Source organism: Harpia harpyja, chromosome 7 (assembly GCF_026419915.1).
Source record: "Harpia harpyja isolate bHarHar1 chromosome 7, bHarHar1 primary haplotype, whole genome shotgun sequence".
NCBI lineage: Eukaryota > Metazoa > Chordata > Aves > Accipitriformes > Accipitridae > Harpia > Harpia harpyja.
This window is the reverse complement of record NC_068946.1, coordinates 30,778,924-30,789,774: the sequence shown is the minus strand read 5'-3', so window position 1 is coordinate 30,789,774 and position 10,851 is coordinate 30,778,924. Positions and strand designations below refer to the sequence as shown.

General features: G+C 40.3%; 1 protein-coding gene across 7 annotated transcripts in view; it reads right to left on the bottom strand.

Annotated features, from left to right (window-relative positions):
• Positions 1-1,547: 1,547 nt before the first annotated feature.
• ZNF385B (zinc finger protein 385B) overlaps positions 1,548-10,851 on the bottom strand; it is a 176,691-nt gene continuing 167,387 nt past the window's right edge. For all 7 annotated transcript variants that reach the window (XM_052791868.1, XM_052791867.1, XM_052791869.1 and 4 more), the window contains 4 exons: positions 7,074-7,319; positions 5,852-6,030; positions 4,642-4,743; positions 1,548-3,025 (listed from right to left, as the gene is read on the bottom strand). In XM_052791868.1, the coding sequence (XP_052647828.1) occupies positions 2,807-3,025; positions 4,642-4,743; positions 5,852-6,030; positions 7,074-7,319 (746 nt within the window). In that variant the 3' untranslated portion in view covers positions 1,548-2,806. The remainder of the gene's footprint in view (positions 3,026-4,641; positions 4,744-5,851; positions 6,031-7,073; positions 7,320-10,851) is intronic.

The window sequence follows — 10,851 nt, the reverse complement described above, 5'->3', positions numbered from 1 at the left end:
GTAATTATCATCTCAAATGCTCAGTCCTGCATGTCATGGACAAAACTTTGGTGGCAAGCTGAGTTACAGTACATAAAATGTAAGTCAAGACAGCAAAGAGTACAAAGGGTGTTGAATATGAATCTGAACATGAGTGTTCCTTGGTTTACAATCATAGTGTTTTAGCTCCTTGTGTTTCACAGCTTAAGTAATTCTTCTCATTGCTGAAGAATTGTGAATGATATGACACATTCTTTCACTCTTAGAGACCTAAATATTTCTCCAGTGTAAGATGATCTTTGAAATAATCAGCTGTCCAACAAATCTACACACCCCTGGCTAGTCCTCTCCTTAGTACAGGTTTTCTGTATTTTATATGGGAACATTTTCAATTGCAGAAACTTGCAATTGCTTTAAATTTCTCATCACCAACAGTAGGTTACGAGAACAGGTAAAACAGTGTTTTAATACATAGACAACTCCTGTTTCCTGAAGAACCAATTAAAATACACAGTTCTGTAAACCTATCTCATGTTGGACAGAAACAGGCTCCTCACGCAAGTAACTTCTCTGAAAGTATCTGAGCAGTTAAACCTGACTCCCTACAAGCATGAATTACAAAATCGGACATAAACAGATGCACATGGAAGAGTGCCTACCCGTACTACCTTGTAATTCTCACAGCCCACAGGATTAATACAACTGTACCTGCTTCCCCAGAGGATGCTAAAAGCCTGGACTCCCTTACCCACCCCTTTATAGGTGATTCTCCAGCAAATTATCCTCTCACAACAGAGTTGACTGCTCCACTGAATAATGGAAATTGGGCAGAATTACACTCGCAGAAAATGGTCTCTCATATGTTGCAATTATGAGGTATATGTTGGTCTGCAAATTCTCTATTATGAAGTTCCTGAAATTTTTATTCCTCGGCCTTTGTGGATTTGTAATGGCCCTGATGGCTTTGTGTTAACCTTAACAGCCTTACAGTTCAGAGTCTTTTTACTGTTGTACTCTTTACTTTTCACTTTGTATTAACAAAGAAAAGATTTTTACAGAACAGATCAAGCTTTGCAGCAGGGAAAAAGATCATTTCAGAGCTTCCCCAAACACCTGCCTTCAAAAGCCTGCTGTGTCAAGCAGCTGCCTACCTTGCCCATGCTTCAGAGCAAGTCCTGGCTCCAAAGTGACCTGCTTCCAGTCTCTGGAATGCCCAGGCTGGTTTTAAAGTTAATCCTTAATCTCCACCAGAGATGGCATAACCATGCTGTAGCATTTTGGTGGTGCAATAATAAAACCATAATCACCCACCTGGCTCTACTGCTTCTTCCTCTGGATCTCCAATGCAGTGAATGTTTACAGTCTTACTGCAAAAAAAGCCCTAGTAAAGGCTGTAACAGGATGTAGTGAGGAAAAGATGTTAAAACACAAGGGAAGTAAACACAGGTTCTGTAATTATACTTTATTGCAACTCTAATGCTTTGTCTGTTCCTAAAGACTCCTCTAGCTAAATTTGTTTGTTCCACAGTTTTTTTTCTGTACCAATTAATAAACAGAAGAAGCATGTATATTTTTCTTATTATTTTATTGAAAAGGTACATTTAAAAAAATACACAGACATTTTACTATTATGGATTGCAGATAAAGATGCTCTAAAAGTTAATTCCATTTTTTTTTTCCTTTCTTCCACCTATTGTCCCCATTATCACATAATGACTTCAGTCTGAGTACTGCATATTGATATCACCTTTATAAAAGGGTTGGGGAGGTAATAAGATAGGTGGGGCATTACTGCAATATATTCAATAAACAGAGAATACGGTCAATTATCAATATTTTATGTTCTGTACATTATTGCATTAGGGAGCCACAATGTTATGCAGCATCGTTACAAACAAAACTAGTTAGAAATGAAGAAAAAAGGATATTTACGTACAATACATGAATCCATTGTCTTCTTGAACAATGCATGTGAGCTGTGGTAATGTGCAATTGAAAAGCTTTTTTTTCTCTTTAAACTTTGCTTAGCAACACCAGTGAGGAAACAACAAAAATAAGTTAAATAAAAGTAGCAAACAAGTAGTAATCTTAACTATATGTTATATGGCTTTCTATTTTTAATTTCTCTAAATAAAGTGTGACATAAAATAAGTAATTAAAAGCTTCAGCGCTGCATTGTTTTCAAACATTTGCACAGAAACTAAAAATATTAAAATCAGACATGTGATACATCTTTAGTACTACACAAGATACGCCAGTACTGGGGCCTAGGACAGCACACAATCCCTGTCAACAAGAGCACAGTGAAAAAAAAAAAAGGACGCAATTAATTTTTGAGATGTTATCCACAATCAAGCATTTGGTTCATCTACCTTTTTTTCCACATTAGATTATACCCCATTGGTTTTCAGCAAAGTATTTACAGAAGTGTGAGCGAGGAAGACCCTAGTTTTCAAGTCTGTCAGGAAAATATTTTATGTTCCTTGATTCCAAGGTGCATCATACACATTGAAAAAAAAACAAAACCCCCAAAAAACCCCTAATAGATGCATGACTCTTTAATGGTATAAATTTTATGAGCAATTAAGTTTTTAGTAAATCACTCTATTTGGATTAAAAAAAGAAAGACAGAGAGAGACTGAGAAAGACAGTTGTCTAGACTCCAAAATGCAGTACTGTCAATGACGGATTTTATGGTGTGGTTGGTTGAGGTGTCATGCTGGATGGCATTTCAGAAGAGAAAGACATTTTAAAATGTTGACCCCTTTCCTGCTTTTCTTTTACCCTTTCTACTGGCCATAGTTATATCTTTTTTTACATCAATAAATTAGTATGGTGCAAAAAGTATGGAGGCAGGTGTTGCCCGGATGGGACCATGGCCTGGCCTAAGGAGAGCGGGTGGTATTGCAGGCGCCTGGAACAAGGAGGCAGAGGGACGGGGAGGAAGGGACAGAGCCGACGATACAGCCGCAGCCGCAGCAAGAGGAGATGAAAGGAAAGCAGGTGCCAGCGGCTTAATCATGTCCTTCTGGAATGCGAGTTTTGCCTGGAATAAAACACACAAAAAAGCAATGTAGATACAGTTCTCCCCACGCCCACTTTTACATGAGGGGAAAAAAGAACCCTGACCAAGGGCACGCCATGGTTCCTCACAGAAGCCTCATGTCAGCTGCTGAGAAATTTTACCCACACTGTCTTCTTACTCCCAGGGCAATTAAGGCAACCAAATCGTATATTTAAAGATACATAAATGTCTTGAGTGTAGGGGCAGTCACACTGACGTTTAGGAGGAGGCATAATTGCAAGTGAACAACATTAAATTATGTAAATCATAACTGCAAGAAATATTAAAAAAACATGATTAAGACTTCACTTCAAAAGTCAAATTTTCCACTTGCAAAAATGAATTGTAGAGAAGTGGTCAAGATGGGAAACTAGTATTAGTCTAGTCAGCTTTTCACCTGCCAATGCAGAGTTGCTCTTTTCAAAATATAAATATTTTTTAAGATCAATACCATAAAGAATTCTTTCTGAAAGAATTATTACTCAGTTTATGATCTAAAATTGTTGCTGGTGCTTGTGGTGAAAAAGCTAACCAGAACTATGTACACTACAGTCTCAGTGAAAATGGTTTGCACCATAATCACAGATTTGTGGGGGCAAAGATACTCGCATCCTTCCTTTATTAGTGGAGGTCACTCCTTACGCAATAGATTATAAAATGATGTATTACAAGTGAAGATTAGTGTGTGCAGAACCTATCGAATGGGGAGACTCAGAGAAAGCCTGCAGCATTTTCATTTGCCTCTATACAATTGCAAAGACATATTAATATTTCAGCTTTTAAAGGCTTTTCACACGCTTACTCTTGCACACAGACATTTTCATCTCTCTCTTTCCAACCTAGAAATTGTTTTTGTGCCATAGGTGGCATGCACTTTTCCCTAATGAATAAAATACAGGCTGAGTCATGAGCAAATAAACGTACAATCTGTGCTGTGCTAGAGCCAGCCTGAACTCCAGCTGCAGCTGACTGGCAGAACCAGCTTGGGGAATTCCTGGAAGTGCAGGTGGGTGTGAAAGGGGAACCCTGGGGGCACAAAGGCAGCAGAGGTGTTTTGATAGCCAGTGACAGGCAGAGCCCAAGCATGCAGATAGGCAATCAATTCTCCTAAACCGCTGGTAACTCTTCTGCACCAACATAACACATCCACACAGCACTCTGTTTTGCTGTATGCAGAGAATGAGTATTAGTATTTTTACATCTTAACATCTTGCGTCCTTTTCCCTGACTGCATCCGTCATGACTGAAAGTTATCTCAGGTGCCCAGAGAGACAGAGTATATACATTGCAGCCTTCAAGGAGAAGTGCACTAGCCCAGCAGAGCCAACACCTTTTCACAGGGCACATGGTTCATTTCCCATTCTGTGGATTATTCCCTTCTTCCTAGCAGTAAATAACACTCACAGCGCTGTCTGCGTGCCTTTGACTGGGCAGACGGAATACATAACTATCTTCAAATCTGATCCCCGTGCAGACTCAGCCTTCGGGGGGAGAGACGCTGTGGAAGCGTCAGGTCTGTCATGTTCCTGTCTCTGTGCGGTGGGAGTCCCCAAGGCCACAAATTCACATAGACAGTGATAAGAAATAAAAATACTTACTGCTAAAATACTTGGGCTGCGCTGCAGTTTGTTGTAAGGACTATATTTAGGTTTCATAGGCTTTCCTGCAACTCTGTCCTTATGCCTTCGGCTGGAAATGTGCTGAAATAAATATCCTCACATTTAATTAGCTGTTTAAACATTTCTCAGTTTTGAGTTTGAAATTGATTTATCAGCAGGATATGCCTAAGCCCCTGTTTGTAAGATAAAGTAGGTTCTTTAGAGAGAGCAAAGATGAGTTTTGCTAAATTAAACATAACAATTTGGAGCACATCAAATAGAGAATCAGAAACTAATCAAATACAGCGAATTCTGTGATCCGAGACAGGCTCCTCAAATTATGGATATTTTGGTTAGTATTTCCTTTTTCCACTTGAGGAGCTTTGAACCAGACAGAGCTGTAATCACTAGGTCATAGGGATATTCAGAAGTAGGAGGTAAATTTCAGTCTTGCTGATGCTGTTCAGTTGTATAAATAATTCAATATTAGCTGAAGGAAGAACCAGTACCCAGGGATATGTCTACACCATGCAATTTAATACTATCTTACAGATAACTGAAATAACAGGGAATAAGAGGACACATCCACACAGCACAGCACCATCCAGTTAGAGATGCCCGTTTGGGTATCAGAAACAACGTGTTTGTATTGGCACAGCTCTGAACCCAGGGCTAATTGGCTCGGACAGAGCAGAGCTGCAAGTTCATACAGCTACGCTGTTAATGATAACGTTGCTCTACACGATTAAGACTTATCTACAGTATTACCCTCCTGCTGATTGTCCTAAACCAATAGATTCAAGTCAAATTCTCCTTCTCACATAGTATTAAAAAGCATCCCAGCAGATTAAAACAGCACCAAAAGCAGAATACAGGGAACCTCAACCCAGAATTTCTTCCATTTGGGAGACCAAAGTTCAAATCCCTTTCTTGAGCCACAGCAAACTTTTAAACTAGATCTGCTATGTTATTCATTGATACCGACAGCGTGTCCACCTCTGCTTTACGACTCTCAAGCCCATTTTTTCCCAGCTGAAACAATCAGGTGAACTTGACCTATGGTGAACTATTTAGAAATAGTTGTGGGATGACAGAAGAGAAATACTAAGGTTGCTTTTTGCTAAAACATATTCACACAGACCTACATCCCACCTACAATACTGCAATGCAACTAAAAACAACAAAGGACCCCCAGATATATGCAAGCTACCTGTTTAAGTTGAATTTCTGAATTAACATGGACATCACAGATTTCACAATGAAACGTCTTGTTCTGCAGTCCTGAGCCTTTACTGCCGTTCTGCACCTTCAGCCGGGATCCAGGTCTAGGGTAAGACTTGATGGGACCAGCACCGTTCCGAGCCTCGACCATGGTCTTGTGCTTGGAGCCTGATGGGCAAGGAGGCACAGGTGAGTTAATGATCAGCAACATACAACCACGTCCATTAGCCTTGGGACTTTTTGTAACAAATTTATCTTCAAGACACAATGGTTGAAGTCGCCACAGACCAGGATTTCATTTATCTGGTTTTGGTCAGTGTAGTTCCCACTTCCTCGGTCTAAAGGGAAGCCAGGCAATGGACGAAGGGTTTGGACAAAAGGGAACAGGCACGCTGAACCGCTGCCTCTCTGTTTGGGGGCAGCATGTGGCTGTATGGCCAAGGTGTTTGTTGCTTATTCTTCTGCCAAAACCCATATAGCTGGTGAATGACGAAAAAGGGCATTAGCCAGGAGTGGGAGAGGATCCACAGCAATCACTCAAAATCTGCCTAGGAACAGTAATACTTCAACAAGTATCCTCTGATTCGGAAGAAATGGCTGCTGTGGCTGTTTCAAGAATGGATTACAGCTGTAAAACCAGCTTCAGTGGTTTGTTAACAACCTTTACCTCACCAGCGCATCACAGAGCAGCCAGAGCACATTAGGGATTGCTGCTTGTGGCCTTTTATAGGGAGCATATCTAATCTGCAAAAATCAAAAGATTCTAGGACACCTAGGAATTCTAATGAGCCCACCCTAAAATTATCAAAAATATCAAATAACAAAAATTACTGTAAGTTGTACCAGCAAAAAAAACAGACACCAGAGATAGTGAGATGAAATATGAAAGAGAGAGAGAACTGACATTTTAGAAACCTTAAGTGTTACAGAAACCACTATGATCATACCATGATCCTCACTACGGAGGTATAATGGAATCTGATTAGGTAACATGAACTGCTTTTATCAACTAAAAGCTTATACAGCACATGAAGGACAGTTCCAAAAAATTTAGAGAGAGCTTTAATAAAATATCAAACACCACGCATGAAATTGTCATTAACAGAAATGTTTTTGTAACTCGCCATTGTAAGTTTTAACTAAAAGACTCTTGTTACACTGAATTTTAAAAATAATAACACACAACTGACTTGCACTGTATGCATACTCACCTGTATTGTGGGCTTCTAGTTGTGACAGGGAATTCACAGCCACTTTGCATAATGAACAATAAAGTAGTTTTTTGGCTTTTTCCTCTTCTGACTCAGAAACTGTGTTAGGAGCTCCATTTGTGCTCTTGGAGGACGAGGCAGGTGTTACAGGTGCCACTGCTGCCACTTCAGGTTTGGGAAGAAAAGGACCCACTTCTGTACTGGACTGCTGACTTGCACTATTGGTCTTTGCTTTCCCTCTATCTTCTAAAAGAAGCAAAATACATATGTCGTCATTTGCTGCACACACACAAAAAATCATACAGTAATAGTCCTGTGGTTTTAGTGAACCTAACACAACAGGGGCCTAATTCATCTCATTTTATACAGGACAGCAGCATCCTTGAAATCTTCTTAAAATCCTACCATGAAATGTGTGTAATGTGACAAAAGGCGTGATTTTCCTGGTTTTTAGGTTACCAGTGAATACCAATGACTTCAACAAATTCATGCCAGCTGTTGTTGCTGTATGCTGCAGGTTTGGCCAGTTGAAAGGAGTCCAAGAAAGCCCAAAGGCACCCAGGGTAAAGGACTGGAGAGCACTCAGAAACATGCAAGCCTTTGCACTGGGGATTACAAAAATATTTCTGAAAAGCAGTATGTTTGCCTTTGGAAGTGCTCAAGTTTCTCAAAGTCACTGGGAGGACACTGAAAGGCCCATCTTGACATACGATATCCCTCATCTCAGTTACAGGAGTTGATTATGGTACTACACTACACACATGAACACAGCTGGTAATATTTTTAGTTTTTTCCAAGAATAATTCCCCCTGTATCTGGAGATCAGATGGCTCCGATGTGCATTCAGTGCATTCCCATATCACTTCACAAGCATGACTCAATCATCTGTGCTCCTATGAGACAGGTAGGCAGGTATTACTTCATTTTACAGATGGTAATCGCAAGGCGAGAGATTAAATGTCCCAACTGCGCCTAAAGAGGAATTTTGTGCCAGAGCCAGTATTCAAATGTTCCTTGCCTGCGTGTTGTCTACAAGAGCTCATTGCATTTTAAGCTATTCAACTGCAGTCCTTGTGACCACAAGCCATACTAGTTGCCAGCAGTAAAACAAGCTCACCTATAAAGAACATGGGATGGGAGGGGGACAGTACGATGGTACTGGTATGAGAAACCCTGACAAAATGGATGTAAGAAATGACTGTGTAAGTGACCTGTTGTCACTCTGAACAACAGGAATCAAATTTTATCATTTAAGCAAGTACATCATTTACATAACAGCAACCTCTCAAAAACTACTTATAACCCACTTGAAACCTATGGCACAGTTTTAAATAGTGTTGAACTGATTTGAAAAACGAGGTTCTGTTTTGAGCACGCGGTTATTTTTAAATATGGGCCCTTGCACTTTATGTTTACAGCTACCAGACTCTGTCTTAACATCACTCTGTGTATCAGGCCAATGCTGTGCTACCAAGAATTCTGAAAACGGAATCCTACCCCCTACAACAATCACTTCAGAGTGCGTATGAACTATGAACAGGCATCCTGAAACTAAAACCCACAGCTCCTTGGCATATTTCCCAGAAGTGCACCGCAGTACATCAATTTTAGATTGTTAAAAACCAGGAGAAAGAAAATTCTAATAAAAGAATTATTGTTTTTTAAAATAGCAATAAAAATACTTTGAAATTACGCTATATGAACTGTATTAAACATTGAAAATCATCAAGTACAATGACTACTATTTGGACCAAATGAATGATAAAACCAGATTCTGAAGGTATTTTGATTGATGAAGTATGACAAAAGAAAGTGATGTTAAATCACAGACTATTCAATTTTAATGTCTCTATAGTAGTAAGTCACATCTGCAAAAAACTAGAACACATTATATTACTTGTAAGTCTTCATAAAATACACGGTTTTAATAAATAGCATTTGCTAACATTCTAAATTAAAGAGTTTTCAATATGGAAAGTACTCAGAGGTGCCAATATCTACAAAGGAAACACGCTGAACTGCTGCCATTTGTGAAGTCAAACTACAGGAAAATAGACTTGTTGTTGCTGTTGTTGTTCTAGGCAATATTTTGCCAGACTGCAAAAGGCGTAACACCAGGATATATGGGAACCTGAGCGCAATAAGGGAAGGTTCCTCAGTATTTTGCATTTCAGGCCTTAGAAGAATAATACACCTGCAGAACTGCAAGCTCTATGTTAATATATAGAGACTACACTTGTGGCTTAGCTTTTTTTATGTTGTTTCCCAGGTATTTTTGTAATGTAAGCATGAAGATTTGGTGCTTTTGAAACACTCTGTGGAGACAGAAATCACCTCCTCCTGTGAGTGGAGTGAGAGAGGAGGAGGGGGCCAGCAGGAAGGCCGGCTGATGGGCGCTGGGGTGGACCCCCGGCCCCAGAGGCTGCCTTGGGCGGCACCTGCACCGCTCGCACTCCAGCCCGCAGCCCCTGACCTCCCTGTTCAAACCACCTGCGACAAGAGGGGGCAGATTTTTACTTCTTCGCTTTGCCATCAAGCGTCTGTGGAGTGAGATCCTGAGCAACGGAGTAAGATCCATTTTACACAGGCCACCAATTACCATCGCAGAGTGATGGTTTTCCATCGCCGAATTTAACAGCTGATTGAAAAATGACAGATTTCATTTCCCACTTCTCACTCAGCTGGCCACCAGCTGATGTAGTACGTCAATTTTTAAAATATTCCCTAGATTTACGGTGTTTTCACTATTCATAATACAAAGCAATTCTAGAGTATATAATGCGTAACAAGCTAACAAGAAAACCTCTAGAAAACTAGAGAGAAGTTACCAGCATCCAGCTGGGCTCAATTCTGCCAGTATCGCAGCTTTTGGGAAGAACTGCAGTTCACATAATAATTCCATCATTTGGAAAGCTTCCTGACACAAATAAGCTCTTCATCCATGGGGATGTATAAGGAGAGACATACACCCCTCTATGAATTAATGTTTCCTTCCACCATTCTAAATGCTTAATGCAGAACACCTTCAAAGATCATAATTGTAAGGCTATTATGCAGTTTAACTCCCACAGAAAGTACACGGAGCTAAGTGCGTATTTGTCACTGCAGAGGGGCCAGAATTGGGTTTTCCTGGCTTCTAAAATCAGAAAATTGCACTTCTCCAAATGGGCTTTTGATAACAGCTTATTGTTTTCAATCCACAGAATTCAAAACACCGTTACTTACAGTTTTATGTTTGAGACAGAAATGCCAAGTATTCAACTGTGCAAAGCACAGGAAATGCAAATCGCATGTATATACAAAGCACAAAGAAGACAACTCTTTTATTTGTACTTATAGCACAGAGCTAACAAATAATATCTCCATGCAGAAATCAGAAATATAACTGTTAATGCCTGCACGCATATACTTACTTCCAAACTGTAATCACTGTATAAAATACGTGTGGACCGTTAGATGCAGCTGTAGGATTATAGTCCTCTCGCTACTTCTGAAGGAGTATTATTGAGAATTGGCTCAAATTTGCTCTGATTTCCACCTGGGCCAAGCCCACGGAGCCTAACAGAGCCAGAACAAGTGCATGAGTGAGTCCATCCTGCCCAGGACCAGGGACGCGACGGCTTCTGCTGCACAGCTCAGCAGAGCACGGCTGGAAGCAGGAGACCATGGCGGTACCAACCTCCTCCCAGAAAACTGTAGCTGTGGTTCAAGCTAAGTCAGGGTGTATTGGCTTTGTGTGGCAAGGTTTTGGTAGGGGGAGGGTTACAGGGGTGGCTTC